Source organism: Rhinolophus hipposideros, assembly GCF_964194185.1.
Source record: "Rhinolophus hipposideros genome assembly, chromosome: 4".
Taxonomy (NCBI): Eukaryota; Metazoa; Chordata; class Mammalia; order Chiroptera; family Rhinolophidae; genus Rhinolophus; species Rhinolophus hipposideros.
The window spans coordinates 9,512,301-9,534,496 of NC_138050.1; the positions used below are offsets into that span (position 1 = coordinate 9,512,301).

At 47.3% G+C, this 22,196-nt stretch overlaps 1 protein-coding gene across 1 annotated transcript in view; it reads left to right on the top strand.

The window, feature by feature from the left end:
* The window catches only part of MIPEP (mitochondrial intermediate peptidase), a 198,527-nt gene extending 178,038 nt beyond the window's left edge, over window positions 1–20,489 (top strand). Inside the window, exon 19 of the mRNA XM_081045714.1 lies at window positions 18,906–20,489. Coding sequence (XP_080901840.1) covers window positions 18,906–18,952 — 47 coding nt within the window. The 3' untranslated portion in view covers window positions 18,953–20,489. The remainder of the gene's footprint in view (window positions 1–18,905) is intronic.
* The last annotated feature ends 1,707 nt before the right edge of the window (window positions 20,490–22,196 follow it).

A 22,196-nucleotide genomic window follows, 5' to 3' on the forward strand; every position in this document is an offset into this window, starting at 1 on the left:
ACTCTCAGGAATAGGATAGGTGTCCTAATCCTAATACAAGAAGTTCTAGAGCGATCCTTCTGCCTCGTGAGGATACGGCCACGAATGAGATCTAGAGATCTGGAAGCCAAAACAGGCTGTTGCCACCGACACAGTGCCTAGAACAGAACATGGATGTGGGAAAGCTGACGCTAACCGACTCCCCCCCCCTCCCCCACACACAGTTGCTTGCCTGCAGAAACCAGGCACAAGGGGGTGGGAAGATGGCTTTCAGCACACTTGACCTTGTAATCTCACAGAAGTGTATCTCATCAGTGGTCCCTTAGTCACCAACAGAACACAGGTGGTGGTGTTTAGCTATCCAGCCTTTTTACATGAAAAACTCTTCCCTCCTCCCTGAATCCATCATCACCCAAACACATGTAGCTTTAAATGGCCTATTTCTGTTAAAGGCCGCACATCTCAGTCACCGAAAACCCAAACCAGGAAGTAAGTCTCCTGACTTTCTCTCCCACATCCATCGCATCCCCTACGATTCTCGCTCTGCCTGGCTGTCCAGTTCTCTCCTCTCCTCTCTCCAGCCCTCTGACTCAGCCCCGTTTCCTGCCACCTGAACTGGTAGCATCACTGTTTTAGACCCTTCTAAAGCACGTTGCTCACCATGTCACGTCACTGCCAAAAAACCTGCACTGGGTCCCTGTTGCACATTTGAAACAAAATGCCAGCCTGGTTACTATGAAACTAACGGCTGCCCCCAGCAGGTCCTGTGTACCTTGCACCTCCCCTCCCACAGGTGTGCCTTTCACCTGCGGCTGCTTCTGCCTGGAATGGCCTGCCTTCTGCTCTTCATGCCCAGATCCTGCACTCACTCCAGGATTCCGCTCACATGTCGTTTGCCTGAGACTGAAAGTAGGTTTTCTTCCTTTGATCTCGACTCACAGCATATAATTAGATCTTTTTAAAAGCTCTGGCACTTTCTACTTTGTAATGTATTTATCTGTGAACATGTTTATGACCCCGTATCCCCTCAGGTGAAAGGCCATATCTCACTTGTTTTAGAGTGGGTCTCTTTCATTATGTCTTGCACTTTATGGCAACGCAGAATTTAATGAATGGATAATGCACATTTTATGGAGTTCCTATGCAATCTACATATTACTGTGCTTTTCTATCCATGAAAGGGACGAGCCTGAAGACAGAGAGCCAGGAGAATGAGGTCTGGGCGTTCCTGTGTCCCCGGCACCCAGCAGTGCCTGACACACAGCCATTACAAATTATTGAAATGAACGGAACAGGAAGTGGATCGTGTTGGTCAAAGGAGGGAAGGGTTTCCATTGGGGCGTAGAGACAGTGTCTAGTGCCACAGAGGTCCAGGGGCGCCCATGGAATTTGGGGACTAAGGCAATGGTGAGTGGAGAGAGAAGCCAGACAAAAACAGTTAAGGCATAACAGATGAGGAAATGGGAGCAATGAGTAGAGATTATTCTTCCAAGAAAGCTGCCCAATGGGAGGAAGGGCAATGGGATGGCCTGTGATGTACAGGTGATCTTGTGGTCGTCTGCTTTGAGGAGCACAGAGCCCCGCCAGTCCACATGTGAAAGCAGCAGAGGGGGCTGCGCAGATGGGTGTGAAAAGTTCAAATGCTGCCATGCACGCCCACCACCAATCCCAGAGCTTTATGGTCACGTGCCCACTTTGCTGTCGTCTAGGCCCCCCATTCTCAAGATAGACATTACAAGCATTCATTTTACGTGTCAACTTGGATGGGCCATGGTACCCAGATATGTGGTCAAACACTACATTGGGTGTTTCTGTGAGGGTGTTTTTCGATGAAATCAGCACTGAAATCGGTCAGTTTGAGGGAAGAAATTTGCCCTCCATAATGTGGGCGACCCTTGTCCAGTCAGTGGAAGACCTGACTAGAACAAAAGACTGACCTCCCCCAAGCAAGACAGAGTTCTGCCAGCAGAACTCTCCTACCTCCCCAGCCTGCTGGCCCACCCTACAAATTTTGGACTTGCCAGCCTCCATAATCAAATGAGCCAATTTCTTCAAATCAATCAAGCTTTCTCTCAAGCTCTCTCTCTCTACACACACACACCCTATTGGTCCTGTTCCTCTGGAGAACCTTGACTAAAATAGACTGTAACAAACTAGATCCTACCCAAGGATGAGAGTCAAAAATGGGAGATGTATTAGCCATAGTAAGTGAAGCATAATGAAAGGAACTGGACAGAGCTGGGAGAAAAGAAGCTTCCTGCAGACATTTTAAGTTGCCATGTGGGAAGAAGGATCAGAGGTTCCCAGAGGGCAAAACTTCAATGACCTAAAGGTGTAGAGGCAGTCTAGTTTTGACTCAATATAAAAAATTATAAATATTTTACTATTATTTTTAAACAATAATGCAACATATCTAAAAACATTGAATTATGCACTTTAAATTGGTAAATTTTATGGTATGTGAATTTGATGGTATGCGAATCTCAATAAAGCTATTAAAAAAAATATATCTATCTTCCCAATATGCTATGAACAACCTGAACCCAGGATGGGTATCCTTTCATCTTTACTCAATGAATAAGAAAGTGTCGGGTACATCTTTGCCTGTATCTTCTCCAAAGCTTCACTGATGGTTAGCAAGTTCTTGCTAAGTGATCTTTTGCCATAACAGTTTTCTACCTGACTCTGGTAGATATGTTTCTTTTCTTTCCTTATGTGTGACAGGCTTCAAAAGATGTTTGATTGGAAGTGCAATTGTTTGACTGATGAAACATTTCCATTTTGTTATGAAATTGGAACTTCCAAAAAGTATTGTTTGACTGATGAAACATTTCCATTTTGTTATGAAATTGGAACTTCCAAAAAGTATCTAGTGCATAATAATGGTTATAATTCTCACTTCCCTCCCTTTTCCTTTTAATGTCTATATAACCACTTTTTATTCAGTTTTTACATCTGACTAATGTAAATGAAATACATGAAAAATAGATGAAATCTTGTCAGGTAGCTAAAGGTAGAATGAAGATTCGTTTTTCTCTTGCTATGCAAATGACTGTGTCAATTTATCTTCTTCCTACAAGATTTTTAGAAACACAAACATTTTATTTGTTTACTCTCATGTCTGCAAATGATAGAATGCAAACTTGAATTAACTTGAGGCAAATGGTGGATTTCTTATAAGGACACTGCTAGGGTGTCTCATGGCCACACAAAGACTGTCACCAGGGGTTTGGATGCTTTGGGCTGCAAATAAGATAAATCTGGACTCAAACTTGGGTACTAGACTTAGGGTGATCACTTCGTAAGTTATATAAATGTCTAATCACCATGTTGTACACCTGCAACTAATATAATATTGTATGTCAACTGTAGTTGAAAAATAAACAATCTAGACTGAAACTGGGTTAAACCACAAGGAAAAATTATCATGTCTAATGATTATAGGTGATCAAGGCCATTTCAACTCTGACTGTAGAAGGGCTACAGGTTGGGACATTCAGAGCTGTGACAGCTTACTCTCTTTATCAAGAGGATTCCAGGCCCCATCTCTTAAAAGAAGGGGTATTTTCTAGAAGTTGAAATTTCCCTTCCTTAGTTGACTAACATCTTTCCAAGTATATTAAACAGACTTGGCTTAGGAAACTGAGTCAGTTCAGGTCTTTTGAGAAGCAGATTTCAAGACAGGATTAGAAGTGCAGGAGATTTATTGGGGGAAATAGCTGTGAAGGATAAACGGAAGTAGGCAGGTGTGACACCTGTGAGAGGAGGGGGTGGGGAAGCATTGTCTGTCAAGAAGTCTCAACTCAGCACAGCTCTGGGAAAATTTCAGGCGGGCTAGTGGGAAGTCCCCAGGTCAAAACTGCCCATTTTAAGAAGGATCCTGCATCTCACAGAAATTATCCAGCATTCATATGGAAATGTAAGAGATTCTGAACAACCAAAACCATCTTGAAACAAAAAACAATGTTGGAGAACTCACAATTCCCAATTTCCAAACTCACCACAGAGCTACAGTTATTAAGAGAACAGCATACGGGTAGATACATAGACCAATGGAATAGAATTAAAAGTCCAGAAATGAAGCTTTGCATTTGTGGTCAATTGATTTTTGACAAGAGTACTAAGACAAGTCAATGAGGGAAAGAATAGTCTTTTCAACAACTGGTACTAGAATACAAAAGACAGACAGCAACAAGTATTGACAAGGGTGTGGAGACACTGGAATGTTCACATATTGCTAACGGGAATGGAAACATGTTGCAGCTGCTCTGGAAAACAGTATGGTAGTGACTCAAAAAGTTAGATTTAGAGTTATCACATGACACAGGAATTCCACTCCTAGGTATATGCCCAAGAGACATGAAAGATGAATATACTGAATTTATTATTTATATGAATATATGTGAATATATGTCCACCCCAAAATTTGTACATGAATGTCCATAGAAACTTTATTCATAGTAACCCAAAAGTGAAAACAGCCCACAGTTCATCAGCTAATAAGTGGATAAACAAAAGTGATCTATGTATACAGTGGAATATTATTCAGCAGTAAAAAGAAACAAAGTATCGTTACATGCTATAATGTGGTGAACCTTGAAAACATTATGCTAAGTGAAAGAAAAGCCACAAATTGTGTGATTCCAATTATATGAAACGTCCAGAATAGGCAAATCTATAGAAACAAAAAGTAATATAGATTAGTGGTTGCCTAGGACTGGTGTGAAGGAAACGGAGTGAATGCTAATGGTATGGGGTTCTATGCGGGATGATGAAAAGGTTGTAGCGTTAGATAGTGGTGAGGGTTGCACAACTCATGAATATACCAAAAAACATTGAATTATGTACTTTAAATGAGTGAATTCTGTGGTATATACCTCAGTTCTGTGGCGTATACCTCAATTAAGCTGTTAAAAATATAAAAAAGAAATGGTCCAGCCCTCACCATGTTCAGGCACTGACTAGAGGAACCCAGGGAAAGCACGGCTTAAACGCACTGGTGAACCCCCAGGGTTAGGGCCTGGGGCTGTCAGTCCACTCTAAGCCCCCCGTGGATTTTCTTTAATCAGCGGAGCACATTTCCTTGGTCCCCACAGAAACCACTAACATCACAACAGACTTGCACGAAATGCTTTTCAGAGAATTAGTCTATTAGAATGAATCATCTTTGCCTCACATTCATGTATTTAATAAAGAGTAATTACTACTGTGTACCCTGCTCTGAACCAGGCCGTATGCTGGCGGCTGGAGAGACGAAAACTGGTCTCCTGGTCTCAGCTTTCAATTTGTCCTTTTCAGTTTTTCCTTCTACTGACATTATAGTAACAGTGAACTGAAATGAAACTGGCTTTTTACAGTTTACCTTGTGTTTCGTGTACCTTAGTTTATCTGATCCTCTCCTGAGTGCTTCGTGATAATTACCGTTATTAGCCAAGGAGGAGCTTACAGAATTTAAGTTTGTCCAAGATCGAAAAGCTACTAAAAAGTAACTATCAACTTCCAAGTGCTACGGTTTCCGGAAAGAGCTATCCCCGTTCTGTAGTTTTCACTCCCTGGCAGCACCCCTCCCCCCTCCCCCCTCCCCCCTCTCCTCCTGACCCTCCCCCCCTCCCCCTCCCCCTCCCCCTCTCCTCCTGACCCTCCCCCCTCCCCCCTCCCCTCCTGACCCTCCCCCTCCCCCTCCCCCTCTCCTCCTGACCCTCCCCCCTCCCCCTCTCCTCCTGACCCTCCCCCCTCCCCCTCCCCCACCTCCCTCCCCCCTCTCCTCCTGACCCTCCCTCCCGCCCTCCTCCCTCCCCCCTCCCCCCCCCCCGTCCCCCGCCCACGCCACCACCACCACCGTGGCAGAGACGGTCATTGGCAGCAGCAGGCCTCACTCCCACAGTTTGCACCCCAATGGGGAGAGAAAACCCACGCCAGGAGCGCGGCGGGCAAGTCCCTGGGTTGATTCTCATTGGACCAGCCCTGGTCACATGCTCACCGCGGAGCCACGCCCCGTCGGCATCGGGAGGGGTCCGCGCGGCTCTCCGTGTGGGTCACATGCGAGAGGGTCCCGCGAGGTCTGGGGCGCGTGGCCCCTGGAGGCGGGCGCGGGCCGCCCACCTGGAAGGAGCGCGGTGGCGCGGAAAGCCAAGGGCTCCCTCGGGGCCTGGTAGCCGAAGGGATCCTGGGCGGGCGAGCAGGTGCTCGCTACGACCGGAGGGGTTATGACGCGGTGGCTCTCAGGACAGGGCCCGGCCAAGTGCCAGGGGTCGCAGTGGCCGGAACCCGCTGCAGCCGCTTGCGCTCCGGGGGGCTGACACCCAGGCAGTGGGCGCCCGACAGCCCGGGGGCGCGGGGCCATCAGGTGGCGGGACTCCGCGGGTGCAGACGGCTGTGGAACCCACGCACAACGACCGACACGACCTTTACTCACCGAGCACACTTGCCTCTGGCTGTGTAGGAGGTGGCGCACACGGGCTCTGGGGGGTGGGGGGGTCCCATGAGATGTCACGAGCGGTGAAGATGTCATGATCCTAACCCTGGGATCATCGATGGGGAGGGCCACCCCGACCTCCCCCAGGTCACACGCTGCCTCAAGCTTCAGGCCGGCCATGCTTGAGCAGAGTCATTTGTTAGAGAGTTTCTTATTTTTTAAAACGAAACAGATTCGTGTAAAAATATTTAGAGAATGCAGAAAACGTAAGGAAAAAAATACCCCAATATATCGATTGGTATTCCCTCAGTTTTCCCACCTACGTCTTACAAATTGTTTTGTAACCTGCTGTTTTGGCTTGAAAATGGGACCGTTTTAATTGTGAAGTATTTCTTATATACTCGTTTTGAAGGCACCCGTAGTATTCTGTTCCATGTTTTTGAGGGTCTTTGAAAAGACCAATAAGTAGCACCGACCTTTTTCACCCAAATCAGTGGAGAGAGAAGACAGCAGGTGGAGAACCAAAATATCACCCTTATTCCTGATTAAGGCCCAATTGGAGGCCGTGACTCATGATGAGACAAATTGGGCTTGCCAACTCCTACAAGAAGTTCAGACCTTGCAAGAACCCACTTCAGGGAAAACTTAAAGCCGACAACTCACCAGGTCCTGGCCTCCCACGGGCCCTGATGGAGAGGGATGAAGGAAGGGCAACTTCTCCAAGCACGTGGCCTTGGATCACCTCCCAATGCCTAGAACTCACCAACCACTAACTCTGGGGAGAAGGAAGGCTGGGAAAGAAGCCAGGTAAATCGAGGAAAAGCCCACAAAACTAGAGGCTAAGCAAGAGACATTCCCCTTTAACATATGAAGGTCTTATATTTATTCAACTAATCATCTAGTGTATGTTTATTTATGTTGTTTCCAAACAACATTGAACTTAAGTATCTTTGCAATTAATCCTTGTGTACACATATGGTAATTTCCTTAAGACAAGGTCCTAGAAGTGGAATTTTGGGGCCGAATAGCATAATATTTTTAAAGCATCTGATGCATTTGGCTACATTTCCCTCTAGAAAGTTTATATCAATGTACATTACCATAGCAGTATATGGGAACATGTTTCCTTAACACACACCCTCTCTGGACTATGGATGCCGGTCCTTGTGAATTTGATGGGCAAAAGACCTTTACTTCAGTGTGATTTCCATTGTGAGCAGTCCTAATGGAGTTTTCCTGGAGGGTAAGGGGGTAGAAGTGTGAGAGAAACTGTGCTTGAAGGGACTGAGCTGTTTCCCTAGGCTTTAGAATCCTGAAATGGTCCCTAGTCGCTCCACTTTTGTAGACCGATATTCTTTTCCAACCCTGGAGGTATCATAGTGATGCTGAGAGGGGATAATTCTGGGCAAGTACAATTCCTTCATAGTTCCGGGGCCTGAGGCAAGAAGAGCCTAAATGTCTTCATCATCTGTCTTCATCATTAAATGGAAGTCAATAGCCCCTACCTTTTGAACAAGAGCCATGTGGACCTTGTTTGGCCTGTAGTGGATAACGAATACATTGTAACCTTTCTAGAATCATCTTCTAGCCTCTGGGGTGAGGGTGGGTGTTAGATAAATCTGAAATGGGCCTCCCTTCTCCCTCCCATCTTTGTGTGTGTGTCTACCTCCTTTGGAGGTGCAGAAAAGAGGGGTGATTGACAGAGTGCTTTGACATTCCTGGGATTTCCGACCAGAAGACCACCTCATAGGGCTCCCAAGCCACCAGGTTTTCTAGCACCTGGAAGTCGGCCCACCAGCCAGTCACGTGCTTCTCCATACCCTGTGTCCCTCATCCCTGCGGGTGACGGTGAAGTTAAGGATCTTCAGGGTGTGCCCCCAGACCTGTGTGGAGTCTTGTCCAGTGAGCTCTTCCCAGACCCCGCCCCGGCCAGTAAAAGGGGACGGGAGTGCCCAGCCATCCTCCCTGCCCTCTTTGTCTAACTCGGGTTCCCCACCTGTGACTCACCTTTGTCCTCAGACAGACACTTTAGAAAAGGTCTTGGATCCAGCCCCAGTGGCCCATGGCATCCTGGCAGCAGCAGGCAGGCCCAGACGCAGCCTGTGCACCTTGTCTGTGATTCTGGGCACACCTCTTTCCGGGAGCTGCTTGGCTCAGCGTTTCAGAATCCCTTTTGTTTCTTTCTGGAAGTTCTTGAGGAAAAGAAGGTAGGAAACCAATACAGAGCTGTCCCTTCAGAAGACCAGTAGCAGCCTGAAGAGCAATGGGAGATCAAAGCAGCTAAGCAGACGCCCACCCTCTGAATGGAGAGGTGCAAAGCCCGAGTTAACCAGGTGTGATCTCTGGAACAAGGGCTTACTGAGCTGTTTGATGTCACTTGGTGCCATCTGACCAGTGTTGTCGCACAACAGCCTAGCCAAATGTCCCTTCATGTCTTTCCTTAAGGAAAGAAGAGTCTGTGAGATTGTGCCTTTCTGGGACTCTGTTCCATCATTTGTTTACACCTTATGTCTCTTTGTCTGGCCCCCAAAAGATGGTTTGCAGCCAAAGACGGGTAAGATATCTCACGGGAGATACAACCTAAGCCAGGCGGAACCGAGTGGGGACCCCAAACGAGCTGCCTCGGATAGGTATGGGAAGGGGCCTTGCCTCCCCTTCCCCCTGCTTGGGAAAGTCTGTTGCTGGCTCTGGCTTTCCCCTTGCACCTGGTTCCACTTCTCTCAACAGAGTGATTACAACGTGAAACACTTGATCCTGAAAAGGTACATACTTTAGGTAAAAACATCCTGGGACCTTGTGCTTCCGCTGTTAACAGACAAAGGGTATTTGGAATAAACATTTTTCTGTTAGGAAGTCTGAGCCTCACAGACCGTGTAAGAAACAATGTTGCTTTCTTGTAGTTGTAGACCTATCAATAAAAACCTCCAGCCAGCTTTATTGTGGGCTCCAGTCCTCTGAGACTGAGAGACCCCTGGCCTTCAGAGAGATTTAATTGCATTAAGTCTCTGGTTGTTTCTTGCTTAAAAACTTAACCCAAACCACCCCTTCTCGCCTCCTCACTGCCCTTGTTGCGCAGGACTCGACAGACCAGGGCTCTCATTCCAATAGCAACATGGTGTGTGTGTGTGTGTGTGTGTGTGTGTGTGATGTGCTGGCCACATTTCATGTCTCACTGTGGGGAGTCTCTGCCACAAACAGCACTAGACATTTATTTACTTTCACATTTAATTGTTTACATAGTTAATAAATTTGGTTTATAAAATTCACCACCTGGCACAAGTACATGTTTAAAACATTTGTACACTACAACTGTAAATAAATCACCTACTAAACTGCGAGCCCTTCAGGTGGCCCCCACAGAAGACACAGCTCCGTATTCAGAATTGCTTTGTATTCATCTGGGGCTGACCTTAGGCTGGTCAGAAATCATCCCAACACTAACACAGCCGAAGGCCTGGGCCACCTGAACGCCAGCTGCGTTCTTTCAACAAATCCTATGGGAGCTAATAATTGCCAATCCCTGTGTGCGGCACTGTGGGAAATGCACAGAGAAGATGCTGCTGCCCCTACCCCACGGAGAGAAGAGAGATCAGAATGAGCCCCTGTCCAGGCAGAAGGGAGGTGTCTTCTGAGAGGAGCGAAGCATAGTAAGGCGGCAGGGGCAAGTTCTGCAGGGTGGGTGGGAGCATGTGGGGTACATGGGAGCCTGTGTCCGGGTCCTGCCCCCTGAGTCCCAGACACAGCCCATTAAACCAGGAATAGACGGCAGCCCCCTCCAGCTGTGTCTTCTAGCTCTCTCCTGGCTCACAGCTTCTCCTTGTCCTTCACAAGCTCTTTCTCACCTGTATCCACACTTGCTGTCTCCACTGCCTGCTAGGCCTGTCCCCCAGCTCTCCCTGGGGTGTTCTCACCCTTGAGGGCTCAACTCCAACGCCATCTCCTGCGAGAGCTCTAGCCTGCCTCTGCCTGAGACACATTTTCATCAGCACCACCGGCTTAGCCTTCCCACTCATGTATCAGAATCCGAAATTACCATCTGATTTATTTGACGATTTGTCCTTCATCTTTTCCCCTCTGAAACGTAAGCTCTGCAGTGGCAGAGAGCTTATCGGTCTGGGCCACTGTTGATTCCCCAGCATTTAGAAAAGAACCTGACTGACTCATCATGGTTACTCAAAAGCAAAGGAATGATTTCGGATGTGTCTCACCTACAATCTAAGATGAAAATTGTTCCATTAAAAGAGAACTGTTTGCAGGGACCAGAGAACAGTAGAGATGGATTTCAAAGGGTCCGTGGAGCATCTACATTTACATGGAGAATTGTATGTGTGTGTGCATTTTCCTGGCACGAGGTCCAGAATTAGCTTCAAATTCCCAGCGGGATTGTGACACCTGCCTGCCTCCCCCCAGACAGGGCCAAAACCTCTGGTGGATTCTGAGTCCACATCAGGATGGCTTGGGGACAAGGGCAGCGGCTGGAGTGGGACAGTTCCTGGGAATTTATTTCCCAGCATCCGTGTTTCTCCGACAGAGCCTTGTGATTCCCAGGAGGCCCTTAGGAGTCACCGTGGGAGCATAAGAGCCACGGGAGACAGACTTTACACAATTGGGCTTCCACCTGAGATTTCATTTAAGGAATGTTTTCCACTGCTTTGGAAAAAGGAAGGGGGTGGATGAAAGCCCTTTTACAAGTACTTAAATGTCAGTTCAGCTTACTTGGAAACCGTTTAAAGAAGTATCTGTTTTCCCAAGTATTTATTCCAGCTCAGCTATTCCAAAGTCTGGAGAAACCGAGCCTGAGGTCATCGTCCTGGTGCAGAAGCTTCTGTCTGCTCTGCAGGGGTTGGAGGCAGAGCCCTCTGAGCTGTGCTCTGGGCTTTGCCAAGCGGCACCCCAGCGCCTCCAGGAAGGAGTCCTCATAGGAAGACTGTGGTGACCCTGAAGTGCCTGACCTCCCAGGTGGCCTGCCCTATGCCACCCCCAGGTGCTGAATGGCCAGGGGAAGGGAGGAGCAAAGACATCTAGGCCTTGGCTACCACGGGGAAGTAGGCCCCCCAGGAAATGCTGTGTGCATTGGCTGTGGTTCACCGTGGCTTCTAATCCTATTACTGGCAGGTCACATCCTCCCCAAAAGACCAACCAGCACCTTCCCTGAGGGAGCGAATAACTGCCCAATGCCATAAACAGAAGAGGCAGGGAGAGGATTCTTGCCTGAGAAACAGAAATTCCAGGAGAACTGGGATGAGCAGCCTGTCACGATATTGTAATTTATGGGATCTTAAGGCCTCCAGGTGAAAAAAAGTTTTATCTCTGGACAACGGCACAGCCTGCGTAGAGGGCACAGAAGGTACTGTGGGTCACCTGTCAGGCCCTGCATTTCCTGAGTGTTCAGGAAACGCTCAGTACTGCCCACCACACACACACACACACACACACACACATGCACACACTCACATACACATGTATACACACAACTGCATGTGCACACATGCACACACGCACACACACACACACGCACACACACACGAATGCATGCTCTCACATACATACACACATGTACACACACGCCTGCACACACACACACACATACACACATGTTCACTTATAAAGTGCTCCTTCCAAGAATATTAACATTGTGTCTGCCTCAGAGAATTTGGAAAGAACTCTTTTTTTCCAAGGTGATAACATTCTGATTTCAATTACTACTTCATTTTAAAAAGGGGGAGGTTTTGTCTGGTCAGTAAAATTCAAAGCACTCTGTGTACAAAATGGTGAATTTTCAAATGTGAGTGGATTTCCCTGATACTGGTTGGTTCCCACAGACACAATCAGCACTCCACAAGCAAATGTATTGACCATAACCATTTATTATGTAACAGGTCTTTAGACAATTCAAATGTAACCCCGTAATGAAAATACACCAACTTTCTTTTTTGTCCCCTCAAAGAGATTTGAAGTGAAATTAAATACAATATTCTCCTCTTTAGGGAGTCAGACTTTCTTAAGGAATCAAGTTGCCAAATACTCCTTACTTTAAGATGAATGTTGTGGGATAGGAGAAAAACGAAAGCTAAGGAAAAAGGACCTTTTGTGAACCACACATTTGTAAACAGACAGCATTTGGCGTCGGGGCAGTGCTGTCTGTGTGGTGTGGGATGCAGGCCTCCCTCTGCTGCCCGCAGTCAGGGCGCAGCCAGGCGCCCACTCACAGGCCAGGCGCTCTGGTGGGGGTCTGGCCTTGAGTGTAGCCAGGGATCCCGGGCACCTCACACTCCATGCGATTCAAGAAGAGCCACACACGCACATGTTCAGGACTTTCTCAAGTTGTTTCCTAGACAGAAAGTTTTAAAGGCAAATTGTGAGGTCGAATGTCACACGCTCACACACTTGGTTTAGCATTACAGGCCTGGCAACCTGCGTCCCCCTCCCTCGCCCAGCACAGCAGCTGGCGCAGCTGGCACCTCTTATTCGTCTGCTACATTGATGTGACATAAAGGACGAAAATAGAGGGTTCATTTGAGGAGGACACTTGTGAGTTCTGAGCATTCGATGTTCTCACTCGCGTTTTTTGTTTTTTGTTTTTTTTAATTTTCATTGGGGAATATTGGGGAATAGCGTGTTTCTCCAGGGCCCATCAGCTCCAAGTCGTTGTCCTTCAATCTAGTTGTGGAGGGCGCAGCTCAGCTCCAAGTCCAGTCGCCATTCTCAGTCTTTAGTTGCAGGGGGCGCAGCCCACAATCCCACGTGGGAATTGAGCTGGAAACCTTGTTGTTGAGAGCGCACGCTCTAACCAACTGAGCCATCTGGCCGCCCTCACTCACGTTTTAAAAATTGTGTTCAAATATACCTAACACAAAATTTACCATTTTAACCATTTTTAAGTGTATTGTTGTGTGGTCATCACCACCATCCATCTCCAGAACTTTTCATCATCCCAATCTAAAACTTCCGCATTACACGCTAACTCCCCATTCCCCTCCCCCAGCCCCTGGCACCCACCCTTTTACTTCATGTCCCTATGAATTTGTGTATTTTAGGTCCCTCATATAAGTGGAATCGTACAGTGTTTGTCTGTTGTGTCTTTAACTTGCTTTGCCAGCTCCTTAGATTCTGCATTTAAGGAGAAGGGAAGAAAGGTTAACAAATGGTTGATTTTTTTAGGACAGTACGTAACTTTCCCCTCCATTTCCCATTTATTTCTAATGTCATGAAAAGATGACTAAATTATTCATTATTAAAAACTTGAATTTACTCTTTCTATTATCTCACTTTCATGTCATTCATGTCTTAAGTAAAAACTTGTAACTAGATCATTATTAAACTCTTTCATATGTTTATTTTAAATAAAACCAGTGTTGAGCCAGCACTTTCAGAAATCTTCCTTTGAGGAAACGCTCATCCCTTTCTCATGATGGGACAAATACACGTGTGGATGTTATTCTAAAGTGTCTTGAACCATCATGAACTGTAAGACTATAATTACAGCACTGAAGGAAAGACGAAACTTCTTCCTGTGTGATGAGCCATCGGGGAGTTGAACACACCAGTCAGATTAGAGGGGATGGGATGATGGGAAAGAGTAGGTTATAAAAACCTGAGACAGAGAGAGGAGGCCCAAGTCCCCGGCGGGCGGGGTGGGGGGGGTGAAGGGCACAGGGCAAGGTCATTTCCCAGGGGACCAATGGGATTATAAAATCCTCCGTACCTAGAACTTGGACTTGAAATTTTCTGAAGGTTCTACCAGCGCTGAATGTGGTAGGACTATTTCAGGCCACGAAATCCTCATGAAGCATCATTTCAGCCCCATGATAACCCTGTTATGGTATAGTGTTTCCTCCTTCATATGTAATTTGTCACCCATGGCAATTTTGATCACTTTTTAATTTACTTTAGTTTCTAGGTAACTCTTCCAAACAAAACAAAACAAAAACAAAACAAAACTAAACAAAGCCCTGTTGGCTTGTCAAGGACAAAAGAGATGGTTTTTGTGATTAAAGGTCTGCAGAGGGAGTGTCTCAGGGCCGTATGCCGCCACGCCTGGTGGTGCTGATGACAGTGGCCCCTGGACATTCTGGGGAGAGGGTAAGGGAGAAAATGACCACTCAGCCATATTTTAGGAACTCCTGAACTGTTTGGAGTATTTGAGGTCATGTGGTCAGCTTCCCACACAATGCAGAGCTGGCAATCTATAGCTCATTAGCTAATGGTGCCAGTTGGTACCCCAATGTGCTCAGAACAGAGACCTCAGGAGGAGAGTTCTCTAAAACCCTGAGCAGTCAGGTACACTTTCCAGTCAGGTCATGGATTTTAAATATAGCTATTGCGTGATGTTACGATAATCTCACAAAAGCATTCTGAAATGTACCATAGAGACTATGAGCCTGACTTTCCTAGAAGTCATGAATGAGTTAATAGGATTATAAATTAATCATGCTTGTTACTGAAAGAAAGAGTTCCTCATAGCTTACATATGTCTGATGGTATAATAATAACCATAGTGTTTACAGACACTATAAGTGTCTCAAGAATGTGTTAGGAGGAGTATGTACAAAGAAATGAAATGTGCACATCATTCATTTGATAGATTAAATGGAATCCTGACCTGATCTATTGCTGCTCAAATGTGTGTGTGTGTGTGTGTGTGTGTGTTCCTGGTGTCTCAGAAGCAGGGGCTCTGATTGTCTGAGGACTCTGTTGCAGAAAAGTTGTTACCTCAGTGGTAAGTAATTACCACTTGTTACTAATTTGCTGAGTTGGAGAATCTGAGGAATTTCTTACAATATGCTATTAAATTCTTTACACACACGTCTGCTATATAGGACACTCTCCTGAGGACGAGGATCATGTTTTTGTGTCTCTTGTATTTAACACAACGTCTGGCTCACGGCTGGCATTCAATAAAACTTTGTTGAACGACTGAATGTTCGGGGCAATTTCATCTCCCTTTAGACAAAAATGCTGTGAGAACTTTGCTGCTCACCTAGTTCCTAGAACAATGCTTTCTGCATATTAATACTAGATGAATGGCAGGTAGAGAGAGATAAACTAATTATCAAGAGAAATAGATAAACTTAAAAAGACCTGGAAGTCTATGAAAAGTGGGAGAAAAGCAGAATGTAACATTTATCTCAAGTATTGATATACATGCTTAAAACACGTTATTTCTGGGAGGAAATCCACATGGACTTTATCAACTCAACTTTATTGTGGAAGAAAAGAAAGTGAAACCAATAAGCAAATGAGTAAGCTAGAATTCGTACTCGGAGGCCACAGCAAAGGAAACACAGGGTCAGAGTTTGGCAGATCCAGGCAAATTCCTGGATCAGCCATTTCTAGCTGTGCCATCCGGCGTGGATTTAGAGTCTTTGCATGGAAAACCAGGCTTTTAATATCTACCTTGACGGATTAAAGAAAATCCATTTGCTCAGTGCCTGGTATTCAGTAATTCACATCCTGGTCCAGCTGGACGGATAAACATGAAAAAAGTCTGTAAGATCAACACCAAAGAAGGAACTACACACAGAGGGAGAGGCATCTGGGTTGAAGCAACGGGTACATCAGATGATGGCAATCTTACTGATGAGTCTTATTGAACCACCTGATAGTTGAGTTAAAAGCCAGACTGCTAAAAGTTACAGCTGAAGCTTCAGGGCAATTTGGCATAGTTGTTATGAAGTTAATAACTCTGAGAGATTCAGCTGATTTCAAAGAGACATATTCTTCTATTCAGGTCACAAATACTTATTAAGCAACTGCTGTGCATTTGGTGCGTTTTAGGCACTAGAGATACAGCAGTGAACAAAACAGTCAAAACTCTATTCTCCTGGCATTCACATCCTAGTAGGGAATGACAGAAAACAAAATTAACAAGTAATAGATTAAAAGGTAACAACTTCTATGGGAAAAAAAGAGAAGGGAATATGGAATCTGAGAAGGTATGCAATTTAACATTGGGTCGTCCGAGGTATCCTCACTGGGAAAGTGACGTGAAAGAGCACAGTGGAAGAGCCATGAGATGTGTGTGGGAAGAGCAGAGGGAAACAGCATGTGCAAAGGCCCTGAGGTGAAATGATCCTGACCCTTTGAAAGCTATAGGTGACTATCTTAAAGCATTAAACATTTCTAAATGCCAACAAGGTATTTTGAAAGCAAAAAACAAAAACCCCAAAGGGTTTCCTTTCACAATTACTATTGTCTGACATACTGTTGTCGTTATAACATAAGCACCTGTGGGGACAAAACCCCAAAAAAGCAGTTTCCAGGCTCTCGGCCTCACATAGAAAGGTGCTGGCTCGGGTAGTAAATGGCCATCAACTGTGATCAGATGCCAGCAGCTGTGGCTAGTTGGCCGTCAGCTGTAACCCGTAGGCCATTGGCCACTAATATAACGGCTGTGGCTACGCTAGCAGGAATGGAATGGGGGCTAGCAAGAAGATGGTGGCTGGCAAGCGCGGACTGCTGTTAGGCAGATTATGTAGATCCTGCTTCCTGTGTCTCCAGCCCAGCCGCCAGCGAGAATATATTGGTTTGACTTCCCTACCTATGGCTCCGTGGGTGTTCCTTTTTGGCCTTACCGTGTCCTGCGTTCTTGGGCGGGGAGTGGGAGCTGAGACCCTGCATGACAAATGGCGCAGCGAGCAGGGTCCCCTGCGTGACAGCACCTGTTTGTGAATTGACCCTTGGGTATCATAATCTGAACTCAGACCACTGTGCAACTCTTTCTTCTATATTTTATTTGGAAAACATTTAAGTATCACTTACTACATTGTAGGTGTTTTCTAAACACTTTATAAATAGAAACTTACTTAATTCTCCTAACAATCCTGAGGTAGGTCCTGTTGTTCTTATCTTACGGGGGGATGAGCTGAAGCACAGAGGCGTTGTGTTACTTGTTGAAGATCACACAGCTGTTAAACACCAACGCTGTGATTTGAACCCAGTCTGTCTGGCTTTAGAATCTATGCTCTTGGCCTCTACACGAGGCAGCCTCCGACAGGGGCACCTCCTGTCCCAGTGGTAAGCTGGAGCCTGCACCGATCGGCTCCTGGAAGTTATGCACACCTCTTCCCTGTGCCGTAGTCACTGGCATCACCTTGGTAACCTGAGACTGGTCACCACGGGATTGTTTACACCATAGAAATTGGCAAACGCTAAAATCGGGGCTTCGTCTCCAGGAACTGGTTGTTAAACACCCACTAGCACATGACTGCGCCTCCCATATTTGCACTGAACAAAGGACTTCCGTCCTCCTTGCTGACTCGCTGACTTAATCCCACCAGACACCAGTGACTCCAGTTTTACCCAGGCTCCTGCCACTCTCACCTCACGACGGGGCTAACATGTGCTATGTTCGTCTGATCAGGAGTAAACGTCATCTTAGGGCTTTTGAGTACAACACAGTGGCAAGAACACGGATTTTGTGACAGGTAGACCTGGGTTTGCAGTCTGGCTCTGCTCTGTGAGCTCAGTGGCCTTTAGTGATTCACTTCCCATCTCTGTCCACCCACCTCCTTCAGCCATAAAATGGGACGTAAATATTCACATTCGCCGTGAAGCCTTGTGGTTGTGGGGACCCAAAGTGAGGGAAGAATCAAACCCAAACACGTTACCCCTTGGGAGAGCCTTCCTTTCAAACACCATCTCTGTCCCCCTCATGGTCAGTTCTGAGGCTCCAACCACACCTGTCTTAGCACCTCTACTTACCTGACCTCCTGCTTGAAAGACTCGTCCGGCAGATCTCTAAGTGACTGCCTCCTCACATTCGGTGTCAGCTCAAAGCTCAGCAGCTCCCTGCCACCTGTCACCGCTATTATTCTCCACACATTGTCATTTCTTTCATAGGTCCCTGGATTGTTTCCTTCATTGCCCTCGTCTGTACTAAATATCATCTAGTCTGTTTATTTTATGACCGGTGACTTCTCCCTCGCTTCCAACCTAAGCCCCTCGATGGCAGAGCTGTATTTATCACTGTCTCCGCCGCACTTAGAATAGCACCAGGCATAACAGGCCTTCAGCAAAAAGCTGTTGACGGGTGGCCAATTTACAGCAAGTTCCCAGCACAGAGCTAGGCACATGGTAAGTGCTCAACCTACCAGTTGTGTGTGTGTGTGTGTGTGTGTGTGTGCGCTGACAAATACCTCCCAGTCCTCTACAATCTCATGGAATAGAGGGCGGAGGCGTTCTGGCCACGGATGCAGCCAGCCCACGTGGAGGCCAGGGTGGGAATGCTCCCCTTCTACCCCAGGAAGTCCATTTACACAGGCTGGGAGGGAGGGAGAGCGAAGCCCGAGTTGCATGGTCAAATATTTATCAAAGGCTTTCGATTTGCAGACTTGCAGTTCTAGTGAGCACAGAGCAAACCACTCTCTTTCAAGTGGCATCTGGCAAGGCTTTCAGCCTGTCACTGGCTGGTTAGTGGGAATGTGTGGGCAGAGGGAAGGCTGCTGTTGAAATCAAGTGTCCAATTTCCTGACCTTTGAGCCTTTTTCTTTTTTAACTCTTTGCATTTCAGCTGCTGCCGTCAAAGGGGGATCCTTCTCAGCTGTCATCCTACCTTGAAGGTGTGAGGACATCCAGCATTTTGCCTGGAAATTGCCGTCCTGATAATTAGTCATTCAGACATCTCTGCCCTTCTGGAGTCTCTTCACCAAACCTCAGCGTTTTAAGAGGCCTCAAGAATTTCCAACCGTCCGCTGATAAAGCGGCTTATAATTTGATGAAGTCTGTGTGGAACGTGGTCCTGCAGAGGCCCGAGGGAGGTCACGATAATCGTGCAAGAGGTCAAGTGGGCATTCATCCGACTGGGTCCGGCTTCTTATTTATTAACCACCTGAGACTTTGTAGGATTGGGGCAAAGGCCGTCCTGGGCCTGTGGTGAGAGCGCGCCTTACCCCGGACCATTCTATCCCTCACCTCCTGTTCAAAACACTTTATTCATCTTAATCGTAGTCCCTGCCCAAATGAGTGCTTGTGGTGTGGCTTCTAAGCTGAGGAAGGCCTAGCGGATGGCGTGGTCATCTGCGAGCAGGACTGTTACCTGGGTCGGTGCAGGAAACATGTGGTTTGCTGAGACAGACTCCCAGGGGTGTGGCAGCGGAGGCTGGCTCTCCGGATTCGCGGTGTCCCTCTCTCATCCCCAGCCTTAGCACTTCGGTGATGAGGAGAGACACTGCCGTGCTGCAGGGACCCGCTGTGATCGGGGACCTACATGTGCTTCAGCGGCTCTGATGGCATTAAGAGGCTCTTATGGCCATGGCCACAGCATTACGGGGTCCAGCTTGACCCAGCCATGTCTGGGCAGCTACCCAGGAAGGAGGCCTCCGCCCAAAATACAACGGCTAAGTGGACCCAAGCTACACGTGTTGTGAGCTTCGCTTCGCAGTGCTTAGGAAACCAGGCTGCAGCACGTGAGTGAGGCCTGAGCCGAGGGGGCCACCCCTTCCAGGCCTTCCCCCAAATCTTAGCCAGCGGAATGAAGAGATGAGGGTCTCACGACTTGGAGACTGAGGGACAGCGAGCCAGCCAGGCCCACCCAGGGCTCACTGCCCGGGCAGGGCACTGGAGGAAAGTGAGCGACTATGAATGGACCGCCCTGCTTCCCGGGACATGTGGACGAATCCAGGCCCCATTCCAACTGCTCTCCTGCCCCTTCCTGCAAGAGTCAATCGGAGGAGAGAGAGCCGTGTCCCCTGCACTGAGGCCCAGAGCGCACAGCTGCCTCACCTTTCCATCCTTCACTTATAGAAATGTAGCTTTGCGGGAAGGGATGTGTGTTTGTAAGGAGCGTGGCATGGGTGGACGTAGTAGACACCACCCCACGCAGGAACCAGGTTCTGCTGACCCAAGCTTCCTGTCCCAGGCCCCCCAGTGCCCTCTCCCCCTCACCTGCCTGGCCACAAGCCTGACCGATGGTTGGACCCTGGAGCCTTTCATTCAGGTGAAGGATTTCACAAGCATTAAAATGTCAACTATTTTTGCTTTGATTACTAATTTTACCATTTTTGGTAACCTATCTTTGTAGAACTCATTTTTTCCCTCCATACGCTGCCCTAGCATTATGTATTTTTTGAGCCAAATAATTAAACTCTGACATTTGATTTTTGTTTGTTCTTTTGGCCACAAGTAAATACATGTTTAAGCAATAGCTTCCTACAGCTCTTGAATTATGCAATATAAAAATACCAGAGTATTTTAATTTTAGTTTTTTAGGTCATGTAATTGGAAAATGATTTCAAGCATAATAAAAAAAAAAAGGCACATACTTTTAAAATCTAGAAAATAAGAAGTAGGAAGCTATTTCTCATCGGACTCTCCAAAAGCCCCAGGGTTGTGTCCCTGCCTGGCCGTGCCCTTCCCTGCCTCGCGCTCCCGGTCGGTCCTCCCAGCCGTTGTGTGCTGAGCTAGCTGTCTCCCTGTCATATCACTGAAGTCCTCCAAGGTCTATGAACACACGACAGAAGAAGATTATTGCTCATATTTAATGAGTACTTTCTTTGTGCCAGACAGGGTTCTAAGGGCTTTACAGAACATTAACACGTATAATCTCCAGAACCACCCTGGGAGGCAAACACTGTTTTCATCCTTATTTTATAGCAGAGGAAACAGAGGCACAGAGAAGTTAAGTAGTTTGCCCAAGGTCCCACAGCTTCAAATCCAGAGTGAGTGGATCCTACTTCCATGTATTTCATCACCACATGAAACTTCACACCTTTGCAGAGCTGCCCCCTCCGCTTCCCACTTCCCCTCCCCATGTCTGGCCAGACCCTGTTCCAGGAGTCCACATATCACTCCCTCCATAACGTCTTCCCCATGGGTCCCAGCAGCCCCTTTGCGCCCCTGGCTCAGGGGTTTCATTTCTGATCTCTGTTCTCAGTGCCCATCTACTTCCATTTCTGTCGCCCCAGTTCACGTTCCTGTTGAGATTCACACCATTAATTCCTATGTTGTGAGAGTCTGGTGCAGAGCGGAGCCTATGGGGCTCAATATGCCTTTGCAGAAAGTTGAAAGACTGATGGGTATCATGCAGCTGATGCGGCTGGCTTGGGACTGAAATCAAACACGGGCCCATGGGGGATGTTACCTGCCTGCAGCCTGCTGTCTGATGTCCTTGGAGGCTGCGGAGGGCCGCTGGCTCTTCTGTGCGAGCCTTTCAGGCCCCCAGGCTGCTGACCGCGGGTGTGGACCACAGGCTGCCCCATGAGCCTCTCCACTTTGGCCTCCTGCTGCCCCATTATGCCGCCCCAGGGTCTTCCCCACTCTCTCCTCCACTCTTTCTGTCTTCTCTGTCTTCACTGCTTTCAGCTCTTCTGGTGCTTTTTGTGAAAACGAGCAGAAACACAGCTCACAAGAAATTCTGGAAAAGATCAGGCCTAGTGGGAGGGCAACCAGGGAGAAATAACCTTCATCATGTTGCCTTTCACAAAAGCCAGGGTCTTGGTGATTGAAGGTGGGAATGGGCAACCCAGTCTTTGAGAACTTTAGTCATTGATGGTGTCAACGCAGTGGCTGTTTGCAAAGGTTGGAAGAAAAACCCCAGCCCCTTTCCCACTGAACACACTCAAGACTTAGGGGGTCCACTGCCATGGCTGCTGTGCAGACCCCATCACCTTTGCAATGCTACCTGGCCTCCACCATGCTTAGAAGAGCCACTTTGGCCAATGGGCCGTGGCCTGCTGGTGTTTCACGCTGTCTCGCAGTGCCCTGTGGCCACATCAGTTAGCTGACAGCATGTCCAGCGGATGGCCGCCTTCAGCAGGCCTCTCTGTCACCCTGGCGCTTGGCCCTCACTGTCCTAAGTCACAAC